Source organism: Hyla sarda, chromosome 2 (assembly GCF_029499605.1).
Source record: "Hyla sarda isolate aHylSar1 chromosome 2, aHylSar1.hap1, whole genome shotgun sequence".
Lineage (NCBI taxonomy): Eukaryota > Metazoa > Chordata > Amphibia > Anura > Hylidae > Hyla > Hyla sarda.
Genome location: NC_079190.1, coordinates 189,528,614 through 189,555,913, shown reverse-complemented (window position 1 = coordinate 189,555,913; position 27,300 = coordinate 189,528,614). Strand labels below are relative to the sequence as shown.

The 27,300-nt window shown below is 44.7% G+C and overlaps 1 protein-coding gene across 2 annotated transcripts in view; it reads right to left on the bottom strand.

The window, feature by feature from the left end:
- TMEM255B (transmembrane protein 255B) overlaps window positions 1-27,300 on the bottom strand; it is a 110,668-nt gene that overhangs the window by 16,355 nt on the left and 67,013 nt on the right. For both annotated transcript variants that reach the window (XM_056555985.1, XM_056555986.1), the window contains exons 5-7: window positions 14,087-14,167; window positions 6,919-7,004; window positions 4,338-4,497 (exon numbers count right to left, since the gene is read on the bottom strand). In XM_056555985.1, the coding sequence (XP_056411960.1) occupies window positions 4,338-4,497; window positions 6,919-7,004; window positions 14,087-14,167 (327 nt within the window). The remainder of the gene's footprint in view (window positions 1-4,337; window positions 4,498-6,918; window positions 7,005-14,086; window positions 14,168-27,300) is intronic.

Below are 27,300 nucleotides of genomic sequence, written 5' to 3'. Positions count from 1 at the left end.
TGAGCCCCTTAGAGAGGTGTCTCTCCGCCTCCTTTCTTGGAAAGTGGCGTTTCTTGTTGCCATCAACTCCATCCGGAGGGTGTCTGAATTGGCAGCTCTCTCCTGCCGTTCTCCGTTTCTGGTGATCTACCAAGACAAGGTTGTTTTCCAGCCAGATCCCTCCTTTTTGCCTAAGGGGGTTTCAGCCTTTCATTTCAATGAAGACATTGTCCTCCCGTCTTTTGGTCCTGCTGCTTCTCAGCCTAAGGAGCGCTTACTACACAAGCTGGATGTAGTTCGGGCTGTTCGGTCTTATCTCTCCATCACTTCTTTGTTTCGTCAATGTGATTCCTTTTTCGTCCTTACGGAAGGTCTCGCAAAGGGCCAACCTGCTTCCAAGGCCACCATTCCTCGGTGGATTCGGTCTGCCATTTCGGAGGCCTATCACTGTAAGGGGAAGATTCCTCCTTTCAGGGTTGTGGCTCATTTTACCCGTTCTGTTGGGGCATCCTGGGTTCTCCAGAATAGAGCCTCCGCCTCGCGGATTTGCAGGGCGGCTTCCTGGTCGTCTTTGCACTCTTTCTCGAGGTTCTACCGAGTTCATACCTTCGCATCGGCTGATGCTAATCTGTAAAGTGTTGCAGGGGGCAGTGGAATGGCCGTCTGCCTGACTGCTTACCTGCCCACCCAAGGGACGGCTTTGGTACGTCCCACGGTCTGTGTGCCCCAATGGAGCCGATAGAGAAAAGGAGATTTTTTAACACTTACCGTAAAATCTCTTTCTCGAAGGTTCTATGGGGGACACAGCTCCCACCCTTTTGGGATTTTCCTTGGTTCTCTGTCCGAGGGTGTGTTCAGTTATGTTTTTTCTTCTGGTTCTCGGACAGTTTTGGGTTTTTCTTGACCTGTTAGTCTCCTCCTATTGCTCTGGAACTTAAACTGATTAGCTCAGAGCCTGATGGTGGGTATATCCTGCTGGGAGGAGCCAACTGTTTTTGTTGCCATAGTGTCACACACCTCCTAGAGACAGCAGCATACACCCACGGTCTGTGTCCCACGGTCTGTGTCCCCCAATGGATCCTTCGAGAAAGAGATTTTACGGTAAGTGTTAAAAAATCTCCTTTTTTTCATCACATATCAGAAAAAAAATAAGAAAAGTCACATAAAAATAATATTGGTAGCAATAAAAAATGGCTCCCTCTGTGTCAAAAGTATCATCCACAATATCAGCCAGTGGCAGATTTCAGAAGATGTTTGGAATTATAGGAATCCTTGCAAACAGCAGCCTAATGATTACTATAACTCATCATATCTTCTGTCTTGTTTGAACAAAAACAAAAAACGTGGTCTCAAATGGCTGGAGGTGCTCAACCCCAAATGCAGTTGTGCATTTATACTGGGGGAGCAGATCCTGCCCTTGTAGTCCATTGCTAGGGGCGATCCCCAGCATAAAAATGCATACAATGGAGGATGCCTGCAGCGGACTACAAGTGCCACAATAGAATCCTACACCAGATAAACAGTGTGAATGTGTAACAATTAGAATAATACAATACAGAAATTTAGGTGCACTACTGTGGTAGATGTATACAATGACATTGGCTATCCCTCAACACTAATGTTAAAATTTAGTCATTCGCCAGTGTATCCTTATATGAAGGACACACCAGAGCCCGCACACCAACGCCACGGTTTCTCAAATGGCTTGGGACCTAACGCTAACCTACCTGTGCGTAATAAGCAAAAACCAGGGGCCAGTGGGCAATTACAGCAGCACTAGGCCGACATGCAGCCTGCTCCCAGTTCCCTCCAGTGTGACTGAGCACACATACAATGGGAGGAGGGAGAGACAGGCTACAAGCCCCACCCAAGGCTGCATGTCGGCATAGTGCTGCTGTAATTGCCCACTGGCCCCTGGTTTTTGCTTATTACGCAGAGGTAGGTTAGCGTTAGGTCCCGCGCCATTTGAGAAACCTTGGCGTTGGTGTGCGGGCTCTGGTGTGTCCTTCATATAAGGATACACTGGCAAATGTCTCAATTTTAACATCAGTGTTGAGGGATAGCCAATGTCATTGTATACATCTACCACAGTAGTGCACCTAAATTTCTGTATTGTCTTGTTTGAACAGCCAGATTGTAGATAAACAGACAACTTCTTAATTTCCAGGCTTTGTTGTAATAGCAATCTCAAGCTGTAATAGTAATCTCAACCCCTATTTCTCAGGCTAAGCATTTTTTTGTAATACTATTTATTAGGGATGCACCGAAATTTCGGCCGGCGAAAATGCCCTTTTCGGCTAAGGGGATTTCCTGCTGATAATTTTGGTGGGCATGGCCTAAAATAGAGGCGTGGCTTTCAACTTATACCCTCTCCGGTGTGAGGTGCAGGACACACACCCCTCTTCCCAGGGTAACGTGCGTTGCGGTCCAGGTTCCCCTTCCCCCCCCCTCCCCCGGGACTCGTACGGCATGGTCCAGGCCCCTCTCTTTTCCCCAGGTCTCGTGCATTGCGATTTTGGCCCTCCGTTACAGAGACAGTGTCACTCCTCCCAGCAGTGCCGAGCTCTGGGAGGAGGTGACTTAACCCTTACACGGCTGACCGTCATGTGTATATGGCGCAGCCGTGTGGCGGGCGTATGAAGCGAGCTCAGGAGCTGAGCTGGCTTCATACTGGCTAATGCCGGACATCACTGACCCATGTGATGTCCGGCATTAACCCTTTAGATGCCGCAATCAAAGTGGATCGCGCCATCTAAAATGCCGAAAACGTTCTGCGGTAGCTCGACCCGCGGGGTCCTGATCAGCTGAGAGGATGGGCGGAGGTTCCCTACCTTCGTCCATCCTGTGTGATCGGCACTCCAATAATGCAGGCCTTAGCAGCCTGTGTTAATGGAGTGCTGATAATACTGATCAGTGCTGTGCTATAGACTCCTATAACATAACATAGCATTGATCAGTGTCCATAAGTTAAAAAAACTTACATCTGTGTGCCTCCAGCTGTTACAAAACTATAACTCCCAGCTTGCCCTACAGCCATTGGCTGTATGGGCATGCTGGGAGTTGTAGTTTTGCTACAACTGGAGGCACACTGTGGAAAACACTGCCTTATGGGGACAAAAAAATATTGTTAAAATAAATTTGTAAAAAATTAAGGCAATAGATGTAAAAAAAAAAAAAAGCCCCTTTCACAAAATAAAAGTTTAAATCACCCCCCCCCCACACACCTTTTCAAATAAAATAAAGTTAACAAAAATAAACATATTTGGTGCATAAATGTCCAAACTAATAAAATATAATGTTAATGAAACTGTTCGGTCAATGTAAATGTAAAAAAATAAATAAAAAACATACCAACGGCCGGAATTGTGGATTTTTGTTCATTTAATGTAGCGGAAAAAAATTGTAATCCAAAAAGTCCCCATCAAATTAAAATGGTACTGATAAAAAATACAGATCACAAATAAAAATACAGCACGAAAAGTTAGCCCCTATACAACTCCATATATGGGAAAAATAAGAAAGTTATAGAGGTCATTTTAGATAACATTTTAATACTGTTTTTTAAAGATATAAGGGGGAGATTTATCAGAACGTGCTGAGGAACAATGGAGTAGCTGCCCATAGCAACCAATCAGATAGGTGTAAGTGGCAGTGCTGTGGCTCCAAGCCCGGCCAGTACCTTCTATAGCCACCCCGTATGTGTTCCGGTGTCACCTTCAAGTACGGTACATCAGTAACTACCAACATTTCCCTTTCGGTGCATCCCTACATCCTATCATACTCTCTGTTTGACTTCTGATTAATAAAATCAAACTGTAACCATTTAACCCTAGACCATAATGATTTACCACAGTGCAGTAACACTGAGGTAGATTATATGGGTAAAAAGGTACTAGTTTGCTAGTATAAACTTCAAATATATCAAGCCCCCTGCCTTTTTTTGTTTGGGTCAGAAAAGGAGAACATTTTTAGGCTGTTCTCCACATGTTTCAACATCACTAAATTCTGTTAAAGGAGGTTATCCTGTTTGGAAATCCTTGTTTTTTTTTTTTTTTGTTAGAAGAGACCCCTTAAAATAATCACATGCTGGCACGGTCAACTAATGGCACCTTAAATAAGGCATTACACAGTAACCATTGAAATAGGAACGCAATAAGCTTTCTGTGTAATGTAAGGAAAAGTCTTCAAGAAAGAGATGTTCATTGTAGTCTACTTCATTCAGCTAATTCACTGTCTTCTTCACAATACCCCTAACAATGTATTAAAAAAAAACATTTGTTTTGCATACTTTGACCCTCACTGAAACTCTGCGATTTATTTTTAAAATATCTGTATGAGGGCATCAAAAATGAACCTACCATTTCTTTAAATGCTCCAATAACAGCAGCAGTGACTATGCCAAGAAACAGGCCCACAATATTAAGGATGGTGCATGTCCAAAGCAGCCGGTATAAATGAACAACATCCTGGCAGCTGTTCACCCCTACAAATTCATAATAACTGGTGGCCTCATCTGAACTGCCAAAATAAAGAAAGAAAGGTTAGGGGAACGTTTTTATTCCAAGTTACATAAAGCTGTTAGAACAAGACACTGCTTATTTTATGGGAGTGCATTTATCTACTGTATATAGCCTATAAATACTCTATTTAGCTTTCCAATCTTTCTTACAGAATTCAGTGTTAAAATGTGATTTGCTCAGAGCTGGTCCACGATTTTTGGTGTGTTAAATAAAACAAAGATTTAGATTGATCAAATAGCACATTTGTAGTGTGTACATCTAAGATTGAACGATCTAACAATTAGACAGTATTGGTTAATTACATCACCCCAAACCACCCGCTCACCCTTGTTGTGTGTACAAACACTTACTGGCCATTTTATTAGATTCACCAGCTCAATAGCTTGTTAACACAGATAGCTAATCAGCCAATCACATGGCAGCAACTCAATGCATTTAGGCATGTGGATGTAATCAAGACACCTTGCTGAAGTTTAAAGAATGGGAAGAAAGGGGATTTTAGTGACTTTGAACATGGCGTGCTCCAGGATGCAACTTTTCTTTTCTTCTACCTTCCCAGAATGCTGGCATTGCAAAAAAGAAAACCAAAGTAGACTTACCTCCCGCTTCTTGTGGTCCACTTATCACTCTGTGGCACAGCTAATCATATTGAGCCCTGACAAAAGGATGAAGACCTGGACTTAGCAATAGTTGAGCTGCAGTGTAATGAGTCGTACACAAGAAGCAGGAAGCAGACCACAGTGGAGGCTGGGAGCAGGATACCGGAGAAACGGGAGGTAAGTTCAAGGTTGTTTTTTTTACGCCACCATTCTGGACAGGTAAAAAAAAAAAGTTGCATCCCAGAGTACTCTTTTAAGAAACTGGATATTTCCTTTTTGTACTATTCTCTGTAAACCCTAGAGAGGGTTGCGCGCAAAAAACAATTACTGACAGTTGTGTGTACATAATTGCCTAGTTGATTTTAGAGGAGAATGAGCAAACTGGTTTGAGATGACAGAAAGGTAGCAGCAAGACCATGCTTCACACCCTAGCCTCCGCTGCAACCATGCCTTCTTGTTTATAGGTACTGTTTCTGTATCTTTGATTGCATCCCTCTGCTTAGGGAGATTTTGTTATTTCCTTGCATTAAAAATGGAAAATATATATATATTTTTAAAGGCAACAGTAACTCAAATAACCACTCGTTACAACCAAGGTATGCAGAATACCATCTCTGAACACACATGTAGAAACTTGAAGCAGATGGGCTACAGCAGAAGAAAGCCACACCAGGTGTCAGCTAAGAACTGGAAACTTAGGCTATTTGGACAGGGTCACCAAAATTGAACAATGTAAGAACGTTGCCTGGCCTGCTGAGTCTTGATTCCACCTGCATCGTTCAGATGGCAGGGTTAGAATTTGGTGTAAACAACATAAAAACATGGTTTAATCCTACCTTGTATCAACTGTGGTGGTACAATAGTGTGGAGGACATTTAATTGGTGCACTTTAGGTCCCTTAGTAGCAATTGAGCATTATTTAAATGAGAGTGTTATGACAATGTCCATCCCATTATAACTATAGTGTTTCCATGTTCTGATGGCTGCATCCAGCAGGATAATGTACCATGACACAAAGCTCACATAATCTCAAGCAGTTTTTTTTTACATGAAAACTAGTTTACTTTACTCCAATGGTCTCTGCAGTCACCTAATGTCAATCTAATAGAGCACCATTGGAATCTGATGAAATGGGAAATTTTCATCATGGATGTGCCAACAAATCTGCAGCAACTGTGTGATGCTATTATTGACCCAAATCTCTGAGGAATGTTTCCAGCACCTTGTAAAACGCATATAAATCCTTAGAGAGTAAAGTATATACCAGAATGCCTTTAAGGCTAGACCCTCTGTAAAATGGTAAAAATGAGCATATGTGTGGAAACCAATTTTTGTAGGCTTCTCTTGTCTGTCCAGTTAGGAAACAGTATCCAGAAATATCTAAAGTTTAATTCTAAACCAACTGCAACAAGAACCAAATATACAACCACTTGCATTTTTCTCTACCAGTATACTTTTTTCCAGCATGTATCAAAAATGGATGTCCCATTTGTATAGCAATAAAACATGGTGTGAACTTGCCTAAGCTGGCTTTATTTTTGTTTGTTATGTTTTACTTTTTTTTACACATTTCACATTCCAAAAATGGTGGAAGTCCAATATAGGGGAAAAAGGATTCTAAAAATTGTTCCAAAATTACCAGTGTGGAAAATGAATTTCCTTCTTTCCCTTCCTGGAATACTTTGGTTATATCATGTGTGTGGATTACATTAATTAGAAGTGAAAAATCTCCTTGGCTACCTCACCAGTTATGTCACCTCCTTCTGAAACCTCTTATTGTTTTAATAATGTTGTAGACTAATATAAAATTGGTTTCATACTTGTCACAATTATAGAGGTCACAGCAATAGCATGTGTGGGTCCGAATTCTTAGATTACATCGGCTACTTCCAGTAGAGCATGTTACCTGTAGGGGACAGAAAACAAACATAGTACTCATGGAAACATTTGATGACCATATTCTATCCTCTTATCAAAATAGTGACTGTTTAAGGATCTACTATACCAGTGAGGGGGTGACAGGGCAATTCACCGCCCCCCCTCCCAGATAAATTTTCCCATAAGGATTTAGGACATGCCTGTGTCCCGAAAGATCTTTTCGGGACACAAGGATAACCCTGTTACTCCTCTGTGGGTCTGCATTCACTTTAAAGGAAAACTGTCACCCTGATCACCCACACTAAACCCACACTGGGTTACTTACTTACACTTACTATAATCAGTGCTGTGGTCCCCGAAATATTGGTTGGGGAAATTCCCTTTCTGAATTCAGGGAGTCGCGTGCAGGAGGCGGGGTCCCGCCGGCTGGCCGACCCAGCTTCTTTCCATCTTCTCAATCAGCCGTCCCCTTAGTTAGCATATTCATATTCTGCGACTCCACATCCTAGTGACGTGAGTCGCATGTCACATGAGCCCTGCGCTCTGTCGGTAGAGCGCATGCGCCAGCAGTTTACATACATGTGAAAGCTGTAGAGCTGCTGGAGCATGCTCTCTACTGACAGCGCAGCACTCACGTGACATGCGACTCATATCACTAGGATGTGAAGTCGCAGAATATGAATATGCTAACTAAGGGGACGGCTGATTGAGAAGACGGAAAGAAGCAGGGATGGCCAGCCGGTCGGGGCCCCGCCTCCTGCTTGTGACTCCCTGAATTCAGAAGGGGAACTTCGTCAGCGAATATTTTAGGAACCACAGCACCGATTATAGTAAGTGACCCCGCTTTGGATTCCTCGTCATCCACACTATAACGCAGTGTATTGGATTTAGTGTGTGTGATCAGGGTGACAGTTTTCCTTTAAAAATGCAGGGCTGCCGGGAAGTAGCACATGCACGGACATCACTGATGTCCCGTGAGTCCATAGTAGCAGAGGGGACCAGTGAGCAGGAGGACGCATGCATGGTAAGTTACCAGTGGCATGTCAGTTTCGGTGCTCCGACCACCAGAGGAACGGTGGTCTGAGCATTAAAGTAGGGCAGTACACAGACATACAGTCTCCAGCTATATACTGTATATGGCTGAAGGCTGTATGTCTGTGGGGGCCACTGCCTGCCTAATGTTGGGAACTAATGCTGCCAACCTAATGTGGGGGAACTATGCTGCCTACCTAATGTGGGGGAACTATGCTACCTACCTAATGTGGGGTAACTGCTGCCTACCTAATGTGAAGTAACTATGCTGCCTACCTAATGTGGGGGAATTATGCTGCCTACCTAATGTGGGGGATCTATGCTGCGTACTTAATGTGGGGGACTTATGCTGCGTACATAATGTAAAAGACTTATGCTGCATACCTAATGTGGGGAAACTATACTGCCTACCTAATGTGTGGTAACTATGCTGCCTACCTAATGTGGGGGGATTATGCTGCCTACCTATTGTAGGTTAACTATGATGCCTACCTAATGTGGGAGAGTTATGCTGCCTACCTAATGTGGGGGACTTATGCTGCATACCTAATGTTGGGGACCTATGCTGCGTACCTAATGTGGGGGACTTATGCTGCGTACCTAATGTGGGGGACTTATGCTGCGTATGTAATGTAGAAGACTTATGCTGCATATGTAATGTGGGGGAACTATGCTGCCTACCCAATGTGGGGGAACTATTTTGCCTACCTAATGTGGGGGAACTATGTTGCCTACCTAATGTGGGGGAACTATGTTGCCTATCTAATGTGGGGGAACTATGCTGCGTACCTAATGTGGGGTAACTATGCTGCCTAGTTAATGTGGTGGAATTATGCTGCCTATCTATTGTAGGTTACCTATGATACCTCCCTTATGTGGGATAATTATGCTGCCTACCTAATGTGGGGGACCTATGCTGCATACCTAATGTGGGGGAACTATGTTGCCTACCTAATATGGGGTAACTATGCTGCCTACCTAATGTGAGGGAATTATGCTGCCTACCTATTGTAGGTTAACTATGATGCCTACCTAATGTGGGAGAGTTATGCTGCCTACCTAATGTGGGGAACTTATGTTGCCTACCTAATGTGGGGGACCTATGCTGCGTACCTAATGTGGGGGACTTATGCTGCATACTAATGTGGGGGACTTGTTCTGCCTACCTAATGTGGGGGACTTGTTCTGCCTACCTAATGTGGGGGACTATCTACCACGTTCCTGCGTAGCTAATATGGGACTAACTACCAAGCTAATAAGGGGTCTACCTACTACCTACATAGCTTATATGGTGGTTATCATACAGGGGACAGCTGGGGGACATTACCTACCTGGGGGCATTACCTACCTGTAAGTTAAGTAAGCAGCACCTTATTTTCTGTCTGCTAACACAAAATACTCTGATAGTGCCCCTACTGAGACTAGACTCTGGATCCGCCTCTGAACTATACCTTTTCCATTAAATGGCATTCATTAATTGTAAAACCTATTCACTAAAACCCCCAAAGCTCAAGCCATATGAGTATATTACTACTGCAGATCTTACCACATCTGTGTTTGGGTCTAATCAACAAAATTAGCAGCATCTTAGGATGCTGTTTTATTGGATGATTGGACCTACCATTAGGCCAGGATGCACCTGTATTATGCTTGTGTGCAAATTAACAGCTTACCTCAAATATCCTATCCCCGCTTAGTGTCACAATCAATAGCACGCTGAGATATCAAGAGATATATGGTAAGGACCTTATGTAGTTCTTCCATGTTAAGGGCTGGCACAGGGACACTGTCTGACTTCCCTTAGTCTGGAGGCAATTGTGGGAAACTGGAGGCAATTTTGAGAGTCTGGAGGTAATTATTGGGGTGAAGTGAAAGGCTGGAGACAATTGTGGGAGGCTGATTTATGGGGAGGTTTGGGGGATTTGTGGGAGGTTGAGTTATTGTGTGTGTGTGTGGGGGAGGCTGGAGGTATTGTGTGTGGGGGAGGGATGGCATTTGTGGGGAAAATGGGAGGATGATGCTGGAAAAGTGGAGATAAGATGTCCGATTGCGGGGGCCCTGCCTCTGGAACCCCCACAATATCTGTGCTGCACCCAGCGTTCCGAACATTATGTTCAGAATGCTTGGTTCGTACTGCCGTGGTCGTGATTTCATGCCACTCCCCCTCGTGATGTCTTGCCATGCCCCCTCCATTCTTGTCTATGGGAGGGGTATAATGGCTGCCACCCCCCACCCCCCCTTCCATAGACATGCATTCGAGGGGCTGTGACGTGACAGCTACCTGCACAAAGCATTCAGAACATAATGTTTAGAACGCCGGGTGCTGCACGGAGATCGCAGGGGGTCCCAGAGGTTGGACCCCCACGATCAGACACAATAAGATGTACAGGGGCGAAGTACCCCTTTAAGATGTTTGTGTTGCAGGTTTTGCAGTGAAGAGTGGTGGCTAGAAGAAATCGGCATGATGGGCAAGATGACAAAGAAAAGAGAAAGTGAACGACTCTGATCAAAGAAATTGTCACCTGTGAGTCAGTTGGCTATAGCAGCACTGTAATGTACAGTATCTTATATAAGTGAGTACACCCAACACACGGTGTATTTCAATATATATTTTCATGTGACAACCCTGAAGAAATAGCACTCTGCTGCAATGTAAAGTAAGACAAAAAGACTTGGAGTCACTTATACAATTTAATAATAATATTTTTTTTTTATTAAAAAAGTTGGTCTGACATAGACCTAAAGGACATACATATATATATAGAGGATTGTTTGCATCAAATAAAGAAGGGGCAAATACTGTAATATGTGTATAGAACAATAAATGAGAATACAATGGCTATACAAAAGTGCACAAAGGTATATATAATGTAAAGATGATTATCAGTGCCGGCCACCATAGCCCATATTGCACATGTACCCATAAATTACCAACATGTAAAAGCATGCATAGCACAGAGATCATAAACAATACATACAAGTACACCGGAGTGCCCCCACTCCAACGATCGTTTCGGCTATAATGCCTTCTTCCGCGAGTCTGACTCCCAGAAGAAGGCATTATAGCCAAAACGATCGTTGGAGTGGGGACACTCAGGTGTACTTGTATGTATTGTTTATGATCTCTGTGCTATGCATGCTTTTACATGTTGGTAATAATTTGGTTATTATTATTAAGTTGTATAAGTGACTTATGGTTATTATTAAGTTTAATAAGTGAAGTCTTTTTGTCTTTTGATTATGTGAATAGGAGTTCACCTAGTGTGCAATCATAATATACAGACCCCCATACAAAATTATTCACTGTGGATAATATACTAGTTTTATATTGATTGTGGTGCTCTTAGATCATTTCACTTGTAAGTGTTATTGCAATGTAAAGTAGTGAGCACAGCCTGTATAACAGTGTTTAATGGTGTTTCCCCTCAAAATAACTTAACACACAGCCTTTAATGTGTAAACCTTGGCAATAAAAGTGAGTATACTTCTAAGTGGATATGACAAAATTGGTCCCAATTAGCCATTTTCCCTCCCTGGTGTCATGTGACTCGGTAGTGTTACAAGGTCTTAGGTGTGAATGGGGAGCAGCTGTGCTACCGCTCTCCCGCTGAATTCCAGTACAGAACACAGCATTCCAACATGATAACAACTCCAAGCACTCCTCAAAGAAAACCACTTCCTTGCTAAAGAAGCTGATGATAAAGGTAATGGACAGGCCAAGCATCTCTCCAGACCTAAACCCTATGGAGCATCTGTTGGGCATCCTCAAACAGAAGGTAGGGAAGCAGGAGGTCTCTAACATCCCCCAGCTCTGTGATGTCATCATGGAGGAGGCAAAGAGGACTCCAGTGACAATCTGTGAAGCTCTAATGAACTCCATGCCCAAGAGTATTAACCCCTTAAAGGGGTACTCCGCCCCTAGACATCTTATCCCCTATCCAAAGGATAGGGGATAAGATGTCAGATCGCCGCGGTACCGCTGCTGGGGATCCCTGGGATCCCCGCTGCGGCACTGCGCTATCATTACAGCACAGAGCGAGTTCGCTCTGCAAGTAATGAGGCGCAATACAGGGGCCGGAGCATCGTTACGTCACGGCTCCGCCCCTCGTGACGTCACGGCCTGCTTCTTTCAATACAAGTCTATGGGAGGGGGCATGGCGGTCGTCATGCCCCCTGCCATAGACTTGCATTAAGGAGAACGAGCCGTGATGTCACGAGGGGCGGAGCCATGATGTCACGCGGCTCCGTCCCCTGTATCGCCGGTCATTACATGCAGTGCGAACTCGCTCTGTGCTGTAATGATAGCGCAGTGCCGCAGTGGGTATCCCGGGGCTCCCCAGCAGCGGCACCGCGGCGATCTGACATCTTATCCCCTATCCTTTGGATAGGGGATAAGATGTCTAGGGGCGGAGTACCCCTTTAAGGACAAAGGACAAAAATATACATCCTGATGACCAGATACTTAACGAACCAGGATGTATATTTACATCCTATACATGACGCAAGCACCGGAGCAGCCAGGGACCCGCTGGTAATGGCGCACATCAGCGATTGCACTGATGTCTGCCATTAACCCCTCAATACAGATCACGGCATCTGCGGCAATGGAGCACTTTTAATTTTTAAGTCCCCTCACCTGTTTCTCTCTGCCACCCGGTGTCTTCTTTTCTGGTCTGATATCGAGCAGATCAGAGAAGAAGATCGCCGATAATACTGTTCAGTGCTATATCTATGCATAACATTGAACAGTGTAAGCCATCAAATGATTGCTATAAATTGTCCCCTATGGGAACATAAAAAGTGTAAAAAAAAAAAAGTAGAATTTTTTTTTTCCCATTTTACCCCCAAAAAGCGTAAACATATTTGGTATTACCGCGTGCGTAAATGTCCAAACTATCAAAATATAATGTAAATGATTCTGTACGGTGAATGGTGTAAACATAAAAATAAAAGTCCAAAATTCCTGTGTTTTGGTCACATCACTTTCCCCAAAAAATTATAAAATGCGATCAAATACTCAGATTTACGCAAAAGTGCTAACATAAAAAATTACAGATCACAGCACAAAAATGACCCGCATACAGCCTTGTATACGCAAAAATGAGAAAGTTATAGGTGGTCAAAATAGGGCAATTAAAGGGGTACTCCGGTGAAAGCCAATTTTTTTTTAGATCAACTGGTGCCAGAAAGTTAAACAGATTTGTAAATTACTTTGATAAAAAAAACTTCCAGTACTTATCAGCTGCATTATACTACAGAGGAAGTTGAGTTTTTCTTTTCTGTCTAACCACAGTGCTCTCTGCTGACACCTCTGTCCATGTCAGGAACTGTCCAGAGCAGGACAGTGGTCAGACAGCAAAGAAAAACTCAACTTACTCTGTAGTATACGGCAGCTAATAAGTACTGGAAGGGTTACGATTTTTTTATAGTAGTAATTTACAAATCTGTTTAACTTTCTGGAGCCAGTTGTTATGAAAAAGTTATTTTGAGGGGACACAACATTAAACACTGTTATACAGGCTGTGCACTCACTACTTTACATTGCAGCAGAGTGTCATTTCTTCAAAGTTGTTACATGAAAAGATATCATAAAATATTTACATAAATATGAGAGATGTACTCACTTATTTGAGATAGTTCATAGCCAACAGATATATAGGTATTGGGAGAGATTTATCAAAATCTGTGTAGAGAAAAGTTGACCAGTTCCCTACAGCAACCAATCAGATCGCTTCCTTCATTTTTCCGAGGCCCTTTTAAAAATGAAATAATCAGTCTATGCTATGGGCAACTGGTCAACCTTTTCTCTGCATAGGTTTTATTTTTTCTGTTGTGTTTTGCTTCTTCTAAGCAGTTTTTTTTTTTACATTTTTTATTTAGAAACTTATTTGGTAGGGGTGCAACGTAAAAAAGAAATTCTGAGGTATGACCCACACTAAAAAAAAGGTTGGGAAACACTGTCCTAGGCCATCAGATGAATTTTTTTTTACCCTTAAACCACTCCAGTCATATCAAAATCACTGGATAGATATAACCAGGAACGCTAGTTTAATATAGCAGATTTACATGTAAACTTACTTCTGTCTGCTGCATTTCATAAGCAAGCCCAGATCCACTTGCATAGAATTTACATCTTCCTGTATACAAAGGTCTTGGTTCCTAAAAAGAAAATAAATAAATAGAAATCAAATCTATAAGTATAAAACTCAATGTGTGTGTGTTTGTTCCAGCATCACATCCAAACGGTTAAAGATATTAACATAAAAAATTGGCACAGGATAGGACATGAGGACGGGATAGGAGGTCGAGATATGAGGACGGGATATGAGGAAACCAGGCAATGCCAGGTAGTCAGCTAGTATTTTGATAAAATGTGTAACACTTCCTAAACCTTCTTAGTTTTAGAAAATATTTAAGGCAAAACAGTAACGCAACTGAAAACTAAAGGGCTTTATTAGATCATGAGGTCTCCTAGCATTCAGAGGGGTCAATAAGAGGATTTCATTTTTTCATTTGCACTTCTAACACAGCGTGCCAAACTGTGAAATAAAACGATTGGAAGTGTCAAAAAGAGGTTGGAAGCATTGACATTAGACCAGTGAGGCTATTCACTAGTGCCAAATATACTATCCTAACTCTTTCTGTAGAACAATAAGGCTATGTCCACACAGGTGAATGCCCGCACGGAAATTTCTATGTGGACATTCTGCTGACAGCAGAGCGCGGGCAGAACATGGTGCTAGGACCACTCGGAATTGTGTCGTCTCATAGATGTCAATGCATTTCTGTGTCTGTCTATTTTTTCTACGGACACTGTAATTTGAATTTCTGTGCCAGAAACATCTGGCGCGAAAATTCTGCTGTGTGAACAGTGCCGCAGAATCCAATTGAAATCTCTGCATGGAAATTCCATCGTGTGAACATAGCCTAACAAAGCAGCTTTTTCTAATGTGCTACTTTTTTTTTTTTTTACATTTTTGATATGCTGTGCAAAGGGGGTCTGCTGCTGGAATCTGAGGGTCCCACTTTGCTTTAAAGAAATCATTGATGTTACTGTGTTGTTGGTTGATTTGTATTTTAAGCCAAAACCAAGAGTGGTCCAAAACACACACAGGTGCAAATCTTTCCATTGTAGTTTTTCTCTGTGTTGTTTCCACTCCTGGTTTTAGCAAAAAATACTGAATAATAGCCTGAATAACTATGTGTGATCTAAGGGTATGCTCCCACATACAGGATCTGCATATTTTTTCTGCATATTCTGTGCAAAAATTAAGGCCCCCCAGGGCACCATCTTGACTGCTTGTGACGATCAGAGGTCTCGTAGTCATTGGGCAGTCCCAGGGGCCTTCTCCCTCCCCCCAGTGAAATTAATTGATAGATCTCTTCTTATACCTTAAAGGGGTTATCCGGACAAAGAGCAGCACATGTATTCTATGCGGGGCTGCGTCTCCAGTCTTAGAAAGCTCTTTGTTTCCGGGACTGGAAATGTGACGTAACTCCACTCCCCCTCACAACGTCACCCCTCCCATAGACCTGAATGGAGGGTGTGTGACGTGATGTCACAAGGAGGCGTGGCATTTCATCACGTTTCAAGTCCCAGAAACAAAGAGCTTTCCAAGACTGGAGACGCAGCCCCGCATAGACTGCGGTGCTGCAAAGAGATTGCAGGGGGTCCCAGCGGCAGGCCCCCCGCCATCAGACATCTTATTCCCTATCCTTTGGATGGATAACCCCTTTAACCCTTTTAGGACCGAGGCATTTTTTGGGGGGGAGGTTTTGTTTTTTCCTCCTCACCTTCTAATAGACACATGGTACTTTTTTTACTTTTCCACCTACAGACCCATATTAGGGCTTGTTGTTGGCATCACCAATTGTACTTTGTAATGACATCGCTCATTTTACCTCCAAATGTACAGTGAAACTAATAAAAAATTATTTGTAGGGCAAAGTTGGAAAAAACAAAACAAAACACCATTTTGGGACTTTTGGGGGCTTCCGTTTCTACCCAGTGCACAGTACCCAGACACATTATTATTTTACTACTTTTAAAAAACTAAACTTTTTGTACCAAAATTAGTATGCTTAAAATTGTCCACTTCTGACCCCTATAATTTTTTTTTTCCACGTACAGGGATGTATGAGGGCTAATTTTTTGCACCGTGATCTGTAGTTTTTATCTGGGCCATATTTGTTTTGATGGCACTTTTTGATCATGTTTTATTCATTCTTTTCTAGTATCTGAAAGTGAACAAAAATATGCATTTTTTTACGCTTGCGTCTTTAACAATGTGGTTTAATTAATATTGTTATTGTTCGCATGCGGCGATAGAACACAATTATGCTTTGCTTTTTTTTATTTTTTATTTGAAAAATGGTGGAGTGATTTAAACTTTTATTACTGAAGGGATTAATGCATATTTCTTTTTCTTTTTTTTAGTCTCTATATGGGACTATAACATGCAATCTTTAGATTGCATACAGTGATCAATGTTGCTCCATAGAACAGCATTGATCAATGTTACCGGTGCTCTATTGCTCCAGCCTGCCATGGCTGGCTGGAGCTTTGGAGCATCAATCGGATGGCAAGGAGGAAGGTAAGAGACCTCACGCCGTCCTCTCAGTCGATCGTTTAGCTGCTGAGCGCGCGTCATACACCAGGAGCCAGCAGTGGATATAAATATACATCCATTTGTGGGAAGGGGGTTAAGGCTAAGTTTACACAGAGGAATATCTATGCAAAATTCTATGGCAGAATTTCACCGGAAATTTCACCAAAATGTAAAGCCCATTATGTTTAATGGGATTCCGATATGGAAATTGCGCATTCAGCAAAATTCTAATATCTGTCTTTAAATTTTGCGTAACTGGTGGTGGAACACAGAAATTCTGGAAGCATTTTGTGGCAATTCTGCAATTCAGTTCAGCAAGCTTTGCTGAACAGAATTTGTATGGATTTTTGGAAAATTTGCTGTGTGAACATAGCCGAATAGAGAGAGATCTATCAATTAAGGCTGGAGTGACTTGAAGCAATGTTCCCGGCTGGTTTTATTAATGTGATTCCTCTAAAAATGCTGCAAAATTTCAGAGTGCATCATATATCATTGTGGTTGGATAGCCTGTCAGTGTTTCAAACTCCCTATGGTTCGGGCAGCATGAAACTGATGAAGGGTTCCCTTTAACAAGAAGTTAAATATGAAAAAACTGTTTTAGATTTTATGTTCAAAGTAATTTTTATATATTTCTTGTGGTAAGTCTCATACTGAAAAATACTTATCAAAAGCAACCACTCAGCTGGACAGTGTCAGAATCTACATGAAATATACAAAACATCTGCAGGAAAACACAGATTATTCTTGCAGGACAGAAGGTACATTGTACACTATATTTGGAGCTTTTGCATTGTATCGGCACATGCTGTAATTGAAAAGTACATGGGGTTCTGTGCTGAGCTTTTATTTCTCTCATTATGAGCTACAAATGCAATACATCTAATAGATCTTCATACTTTTTCCATTCATTATGACAGTAAAAAAGAGTATTTATAGTGTTAACTGCATGTCTTCTCTCAGAGACTGTGAACCTGTAGCTGAGCCATTTAACATTGATCTCATTCGGTTTTAGTTATTTTGTAACGTACAGTGAACTATATCAATTTTTATAATCCAACCAAGCAATCAGAACAAATGCACAGCCCAGCAAGAATGCAGACAGCTAGATTAACACCAGCCATTCATCACCCATTATGCTATGACCTTCTCTTAGTAAGTAAGAGAACTGAGATCAGTGAAACATTTTTATCTTTCTAACCTTTTTTTTATTTTCTTCTTCTTTTAACTTCAGATTTTTTTTTTTATTATTATATTTTCTGTAAGGAATTATAGGAGCAGCCATATGAGAGAGTTTTTTGTGTATGTTCTGTGACCAGTGCAGAGGTCACTATACATTGAAGTGGAGGAAAAGTTACATTTTATTGTAATACTGCAGAACAGAAAGAGTGAGCCTACTGTTAGTGGAAAACACTGCATGATTTCAAATTTATTTAAAATATAGATATAGACTTAGTGTAATAGTGGTGCAGCCTCCCTGGGTATCAGTTGCAGAGCAACCTGTGGTATATTGATCTGGTATTCATATTTAATACTTAAAGAAGAACTGCGGCACAACACTTTTAACTTACCGTATATACTCGAGTATAAGCCGACCCGAGTATAAGCCGAGACCCCTAATTTCAACCCAAAATCCCAGGAAAAGTTATTGACTCGAGTATAAGCCTAGGGTGGGAAATACCTCATCCCCCCCTGTCATCATCCAGACCCGTCATTAACATCCTCATCATCATCCCCTTGTCATCATCCCACACATCCCCCCTTCATCATCCTCTTATCATCCCACACATCCCCCCTTCATCATCCCCTTATCATCCCACACATCCCCCCTTCATCATCCCCTTGTCATCATCCCACACATCCCCCCTTCATCATCCCCTTATCATCCCGCACATCCCCCCTTCATCATCCCCTTATCATCCCACACATCCCCCCTTCATCATCCCCTTGTCATCATCCCACACATCCCCCCTTCATCATCCCCTTATCATCCCACACCCCCCCTTCATCATCCCCACCCCCCTTCATCATCCCCACACCCCCCCTTCATCATCCTCTTCTCATCATTCGCCCTCAGTGGTCTTCAACCTGCGGACCTCCAGAGGTTTCAAAACTACAACTCCCAGCAAGCCCGGGCAGCGATCGGCTGTCCGGGCTTGCTGGGAGTTGTAGTTTTGAAACCTCCGGAGGTCCGCAGGTTGAAGACCACTGCGGCCTTCAACATCATCCAGCCCCCTCTCACCCCCTTTAGTTCTGAGTACTCACCTCCGCTCGGCGCTGGTCCGGTCCTGCAGGGCTGTCCGGTGAGGAGGTGGTCCGGTGAGGAGGTGGTCCGGGCTGCTATCTTCACCGGGGGCGCCTCTTCTCCGCGCTTCCGGCCCGGAATAGAGGCGTTGCCTTGACAATGACGCAGAATTACGTTGGCAATGAACGCACCTCTGCGTCGTTGTCACGGCAACGTGACTATTCTGAGGCCGGGCCCGAAGCGCTTAGAAGAGGCCTCCCCGGTGAAGATAGCAGCCCGGAACACTATCCCACCGGACCACCTCCTCACCGGACAGTCCTGCAGGACCGGACCAGCGCCGAGCGGAGGTGAGTACTCAGAACTAAAGGGGGTGAGAGGGGGCTGGATGATGTTGAAGGCCGCAGTGGTCTTCAACCTGCGGACCTCCGGAGGTTTCAAAACTACAACTCCCAGCAAGCCCGGACAGCCGATGGCTGCCCGGGCTTGCTGGGAGTTGTAGTTTTGAAACCTCTGGAGGTCCGCAGGTTGAAGACCACTGCGGGTGGGGGAGTTCACTCGAGTATAAGCCGAGGGGGGTGTTTTCAGCACGAAAAATCGTGATGAAAAACTCGGCCTATACTCGAGTATATACGGTACCCTGTGCCTGGACTACAAAAAAAAAAAGAAAGTACCTTCTTACATTCCCCCGTTGTGCCGATATCAGTGTCCCATTCCTCCGATGCTGCTCGGCTTCACGCTTCTTAGGCTCGGAGCGTAGAGCCGGCCGCATCGATGCCCCTCCTTGGCCAGTGATAGGCTGAGTGTGCTGTCATGTAAGGAGCCCGGGCAGCAGGGAGAAGGCGGGGCCCGAGCTCCTTACATGACAGTGCGCTCAGCCTACCACCGGCCAAAGTAGGACATCGCTGCAGCCAGCGGTACGCTAACTGCAGTGTGATGTTCTAAGCCTAAGAACAAGGAAGCCGAGCAGCACCGGAGGAACGGGACGCTGATATCAGCGCAATGGGGGTGGTGGTTGGGGGGCGTAGGAAGGTGAGTTAAAGTTAGTTTTTTTAGTTTAGGCACAGTTTAAAAGTGTTGCGCCGCAATTTTCCTTTAATAAAATGAATAAAATAAAGTGGCAGAGTATGGCAAGGTACATGCATGGATGATGACCATCAAGCGCTGTAGCACTTATGTAAGCAAAGTGATAGATTCAAACATGTCACTGATAATAACCTTTGTTTTAACAACTAGCAATTGTAACAAACAAAAGAATTGTAGATTGGCTAGCAGGCAGAACCGCCCCCATACCCCTGATAACAATATGAAGTACAACAAGTGTGGCAGGCTTGATGGCACACCTGATAGAACAAGTGAAGAAAAGTGTGGTTTGCACTGTTATAAAGAGGACATTCCATAACCAAACATAGACATAATGTATTGAGAGAGAAGCCATTGACAGTGTCCAAAAATATGAATACTGTGATTCAGAATGCTAATAAGGAGGTCTGGCAGCAATTGGAGGGGGGGGGGGGGGGGTCTGGAGGCATTTGGGTGGAAAGAGGAGGTCAGGTTTGAGGCATTTGGGTGAATCTGGTATTATTTCGGGGTAGGATGGAGGCATTTTGGGGAGTCTAGTGGCAATTGAAGGGAGACTGGGGGCATTTGGGGAGGTCAGAGGCATTGTTCGTTGGGAGGCTGGAGGCATTGTGCTTGGGGGAGGCTGGAGGCATTGTGTGTGTGGGGAAGGCTAAAGATATTGTGTGTGGTGGAGGCTGGATAAACTGTATATGTGGGAGGCAGTAGGCATTTGGAGGAGACTGGAAGCATTGTGTGTGGGGGAGGCTGGAAGCATTTGGTGGAGGCTGGAGGTATTGCGTGTGGGGGGAAGCTGAAGGCATATAGGGGAGGCTGGAGGCATTGTGTATGGAGAAGGCTGGAGGCATTTGTGGGAATAAGGGGAGGGTTATGCAGGAAAAGTGCGGAACCTAAGATGTCTGTGTTACAGGTTCAGTGGTGTAGAGTTGTGGCTGGAAGAAACTGTCATGATAGTCTCGGCCAGATGGGGAAGAAAAGGGAAAGTGAACAATTCTAATCAGAGAAGACATCGCTTATGAGTCACTAGATATAGCAGCACTGTAATCTACATAGCCAACCGATATATAGGTATTGTGCATTGCTTCTTTTTAGATTTTTTTTTTGTCTTTAAGCGAAAATTATTTGGTAGGAGTGCCCAGGGCTGCCATCAGGGGTGGTACCAGTACTGCTTCTGTACATACATTGTGTGCGTGGTGTATGTACAGGCAACAGCAGTTTCCTACTCCTGTAGTACATTACGCAAAGTACTGGGGTTATTACCTACCTACTGGGGGCATTACCAACCTAATGGGGGATTCCCTACCTATCTACCTGGGGGCATTACATAATAAGGGAGGAAATCACCTACCCACCATCACCCAATCCCCCTACCGTTTCCTCCCAACATGCTTCTCTACTCCCTGATACTATTCAGGACACCAAGCGGTGGGGGCGGGGGGGGGGGGGGGGAGGGGGGGTGGTTCATTATTATTCAGGGAACTGAGAGTAGGGAACAGATGGGAAATTTGCTGAAAAAGTGGGGAGTGTAATGTTTGTTTTCTGGCAGATTCTGTGGTGAAGAGTTGTGGTAGCCCTTGCAGGGTGTATAGTAGTGGGGATGTTGTATCGGTATATGAGGGGTTAATGTTAACCCTATAGTTCGGGACGCCAGGCTGAGGGCTAGTATGCTGAAGTAATTCTCCGGCCTATCGCCGTCCTTCCCAGTAACGATAGGTGCATGAAATGACTGAAGGTCCACAAGGAGATTTAACTCGAACTTGAACAACTTTACTTAAGTGCTTACGGTACATCCAAGGCACAGTAACAGTCTAATATAACAGTCCTTATATTGCTCAGTGACTGACAGTTGTTGCGAACCTTGAGGTATTTAGAAAGTCTCTGAATTTAGGGTAGATATTGCAGATCTGTCCGGATTTAGGGGTTAGATTAGGTCCAGTGTCTGGGGATTGATACACTCTCGATTTAGTATTGATCAGCTGTCGCCGCAAGGCTCAGGCCTAACTCACTGCGAGAATAGCTGCGCAGGTCCATCTCGGTTGCCAGGTCCTGGTACGCTACGCGCAGGTAATGAACTATTCATTTACATTTATATAACTATATTTACATAAACCTTGCATAAGTTACTAGTTTACTAGATGGAATAGAAGTGACAAGGGGTAGACTATACAACATGGACCCCTACGTCCTAGGGACTCTGGCTATGGGGACCCACACACATAAAGGGACCGCATAGGATGCGGTACCGGGACACCACAAACCCCCTTACTTAAGATAAGTCGACCTCGACGTCTGTCCCCTGAGACAGAGGGACTAGGACTAGAACAGGATGATCTATACATCTGGTGTACATCCTAATTAAACTAAACACATTTACATTCTTTTGATACCTTTCCTAGTATCTGGATTAGACAATAGAAATCTATCTAGACATTTCAATGCTATCTAGACATTTTAATGCTATCTAGACATTGTAATGCTATCTAGACATTAACAAAGCAATTTATCATTTAGTTTCTAGCTTCCTATACAACCTTATTGTTACGCCGAGCGCTCCGGGTCCCTGCTCCTCCCCGGAGCGCTCGCGGCGTTCCTCTCTCTGCAGCGCCCCGGTCAGACCCGCTGACCGGGAGTGCTGCACTGACATTGCCGGCGGGGATGCGATTCGCATAGCGGGACGCGCCCGCTCGCGAATCGCATCCCAAGTCTCTCACCTGTTCCGGTCCCCGGCTGTCACGTCCTGGCGCGCGCGGCTCCGCTCCTTAGGGCGCGCGCCAGCTCTCTAAGATTTAAAGGGCCAGTGCACCAATGATTGGTGCCTGGCTCAATCAGCCTAATTAGCTTCCACTTGCTCCCTGTCCATATTACCTCACTTCCCCTGCACTTCCTTGCCGGATCTTGTTGCCTTGTGCCAGTGAAAGCGTTTAGTGTTGTCCAAAGCCTGTGTTCCAGATCTCCTGCTATCCTCTTTGACTACGAACCTTGCCGCCTGCCCTGACCTTCTGTTACGTCTGACCTTGCCTCTGCCTAGTCTTTCTGTCCCACGCCTTCTCAGCAGTCAGCGAGGTTGAGCCGTTGCCGGTGGATACGACCTGGTTGCTACCGCCGCAGCAAGACCATCCCGCTTTGCGACGGGCTCTGGTGAAAACCAGTAGCAACCCTAGAACCGGTCCACCGACACGGTCCACGCCAATCCTTCGCTGACACAGAGGATCTACATCCAGCTAGCCGAATCCTAACACTTATTAGACCTATTATACATTTTGAAGTTTACTAGACAATTAGGCAGCTATCAGACATGTAGTTGCTACCTCCTAAGACATTTTATTAGCTTTCCATACAATTTTTGTGAGGCTTAACTGAACATTAGCATAACTCTCTATACATGAGACTATCTAGACATTAGTACAGCTCTATTTACCTTTAGTTTCAAGCTGACTTAGACACTTTTATTATCTCACACATTTTATTTCTTTGCCAACAATAAGTTACCTGTTAGTACACGAAAGGTTATACTGGCTAGCCGGAAGCTAGGTCACAGTAAGGGTGGCTGCTAGGGTCTATCGGCTACACACTACTTACCCCTAGAGCACTTTCAAAACAACCTATCTAGGTTATTCTTAGAATTACGTGTTTAATTCTATATTAGTAAGAGCACCTACTGGCCAGGCAGAGCATCTCACACACGCAATGAAAGAGAAGAAGAAGTGTACCTAACAGTGGCAGGAATTGGGTATCAATTTGCTACAATTCCTTAAGTGTTTTCTTAAGTGAGATATTTATTTTGATGTATGTACTAGAAAATTTTTAGGTAGTACATTTAAGTTAGTAATCTAGGGTACTGAAAAGTGATCGGCAGAGCATTGAAGTGGGTTATCATAGGTACTATGTGTGCAGGTACTAAATGTGAGTCCTGGCACCTTATGGGTAGTTTGCCCTGTGTAGTCCTTTGAGACCGCCGCAACACCACCTCCGAGTCATCAGGAGTTCCTTCACTTGAGGATTCTTTAAGAACTTCAGTCCCCGAGGGACCAGCTGGAGGGCTGGAAACAGAAGCAACATCTTCGGTTGAACTGAGGGGTTCTCTTAGGACAGGTGGAGTGGTGGCATCAATATCTGGAGCAGTCACTGGAGCGGGAATGATGTTGGGTGTAGCAACCAATGGTGGTTGACAGGGGGCAACAGCTACTGGCAACCAGTGGCGGCTGACTGGATGGAGCTGGGAACAGTATGCCCCAATACATGGTAGGCTGCTGAGATGGTAGCAAAGGAACGTCCATAGTGGGATGAATTCCTTCTCCCGGCACATATTCTCTCATTGGCCTTGGTGGAGGTGGAGTAGAAGTAGCAGGAGGATCAGAAGGAGGAGATGGGCCAAGCATATCTTCTTTCAGGCACACTTTTATCCTATTCCGGTGAACCACCTGTAGCTCGAACCCGTCCTTTTGTATCTCGTACACGTCCGTTTCAGGATAAGGAACCGCAGTAATGGTGTATGGCTCCGTTTCCCACAGGGAGTCCAATTTATGGGTTCTAGGAAATTTTCTGAGCCACTCTTTATCTCCAAGCTGCAAGGGCTGAGCCGAAGCATGTCGATTATAATCTTTCTGCTGGCGTTCATGAACTTCACCCATTTTCTTCTCAACAATGTCCTTGGCTTCCTCAATTCTTCGTTGATGCTCCGACACCGAACCTTGGGAAGCCTGAGGAGAATTGTTGAAAGGTGCCTGTAGTCCGAAGGTGCGCTCTTTTGGCAATTGGCCATGTCGGCCCATCATCAGGAAAAAGGGCATATACCCCGTAGAGCAGTGAACAGTGTTGTTGTAAATTTCCAGGAGTTCAGGCAACAGCTGAGGCCACTCTTCGTGCTTCGAGACAGAGGCTGCTCTGAGCATCTGGATGAACACTTGATTGATCATCGCAGAGCCCATTCCCTTGGGGATGGTAGGCCGTTGTCCGGAGCTTCTTGCAATCATGCAACCGGCAGAGTTCCTGGAACAACTGGGCTTCGAAGGCAGTTCTGCGGTTGGTGAGGACCGATTTGGGACACCCCAGAGTTTGGATCCAATGTCGATAGAAGAGTTGAGCAGCAGTCTTGGCGGTAAGATCCTTGACGGGGACCACGACCACCCACTTGGAATAATGATCCACCATAGTTAGAGCATGACAATAGCCAGATCGAGTGGGGGCCAACTTCACATGGTCCAAAGCAACAATTTGATTCGGCCTTTCTGTACAGATGGGATGCAAAGGGGCTCTTGCGTCCCTCCGGGGGTTCTTTATCACGTTGCACACGGAGCACTCGGCACATCATTTCTCGATGTCTCCCCGCATCCCAATCCAGTAAAATCTCCTTCTAACGGGGATCTCTGTCTTATGGATCCCGAAGTGTCCGGATTGATCATGATAGGCATTCAGAACCATGGCTGCATCCCTCCTGGGAACCACAATCTGGTGTATGCGGTCCCCTGAGACTGGGTCCAGGGAATTTCGGTAGACCAACCCCTTGTGCAGGAACAGGCGATTCCTCTGCCGCCACAGCCGCTTCAATTCAAAGTCTCCGTGGGCCTTGCGCACCCAAGTAGGCACTTTCTTGCGGAGGCAATAATCGAGGAGGTCCCCGATAACCCTGCTTTCATCCTGAAGTGTCTTCCAGGTGGACAGATCTTCAGAGACTTTGGGAGATTCAGGTCTGTCACCCGCCTGTGTAGTTAGAGCATTCTGGCTCACGAACCTTTGGTAGAAGGGAGGCATTTCTACATCTTCCCACACATCTTCAGTAGGAGGTGCTTCTCCCTGGGCCATGCGAGAAAGTACATCTGCATTAACATTGGTTTTTCCGCTGCGGTACTTAATGTTGAAATCATAGTTGGCCAACCGAGAGGCCCAATGCTGTTCAAGAGCTCCCAACTTAGCAGTGTTCAAATGGGCCAAGGGGTTGTTATCTGTGTAGACCGTGAAGGGAGTAGCAGCCAGATAGTTCTTAAACTTCTCAGTAATAGCCCAAACCAGGGCCAGGAGCTCCAGCTTGAAGGAGCTATAGTTAGCATCATTCTTCTCAGCACCTCAAAGATGCTGGCTGGCATAGGCAATCACCCTCTCCTTGCCATCTTCCACTTGAGATAAGACTGCCCCCAGACCTTCAAAGCTAGCGTCTGTGTATAAACGGAACAGCAGGCTGTAGTCAGGATACGCCAATATGGGGGGTTCCGTGAGGAGATACTTCAGGGCTCGAAAGGCATCTTCTTGTTCTACTACGGCCCACTCGATGGGAAGCCTCCCATTATAGTTCTCCCGGGCAGTCCCTCTCAGTAATTCGGTCAAGGGGCCAGCAACTTGAGCAAAATGGGGGATGAAGCGCCGGTAATATCCAGCAAACCCCAGGAAACTTCGGACGTCTCGCACCGTCCTGGGTGTAGGCCACTCTTTCACAGCACTCACTTTGTCTGGATCAGGCTGGACTCCTTGAGGCCTGATGACATGTCCCAGGTAGTGCACTTGTGGCTTTAGCAAGTGACATTTGGAGGGTTTAACCTTGAGTCCATGTCGGATAAGGACTTGGAAAACTTTTTTCAGGTGATCCAGGTGTTCCTGATATGTTCGAGAATAAACAATGACGTCATCTAAATATAACGGAACACTCTGGAAGTTAAGATTCCCCAAGCATCGCTCTATTAGGCGTTGGAAAGTAGCTGGTGCATTGCACAGTCCAAAGGGCATACTTTTGAACTCGAGAAAACCCATAGGGGTCACAAATGCGGACTTCTCTCTATCCTCTTCTGCCATTGGCACCTGCCAGTAGCCGCTCGTCAGTGTGGAAAAGTAGGCGGCAGACCCCAACGCAGTCAAAGATTCTTCAATTCATGGGAGAGGATAGGCATCCTTATGAGTTATGTTGTTCAATTTCCGGTAATCCACGCAAAAACGGATAGTTCCATATTTTTTCTTCACCAGGACCAGAGGTGCAGCCCGCAGACTCTGGCTTTCCTGGATGACATCGGCCTCTTTCATCTCCACGAGCATTTTCTTTATGTTCTGATACATCCCAGGAGCCACAGGACGATGTCTCTCTTTAATGGGTGGATTGTCTCCGGTGAGAATCCTATGTTTGATCATGGTGGTCCTGCCAAAGTCGGTGGGGAACTTGCTGAAAGCTTCTTGATGTTTCTTAGCCACTTGGATGACTCCTTCCACCTGTTCCTTGGGGGTATCTTCTCCTCCTATCTGTAGTTGACTCCACCAAGGTTCCGTAGGATTCTGGTCAGGTCCTTGTTTGACCACCTGTGACTTCGAGACTACATCTCGGACGTCTAGATGGTGTAGTGTAGTCACTGGGGTATACTTGGGTAGTTGGACCGCAACTTGAG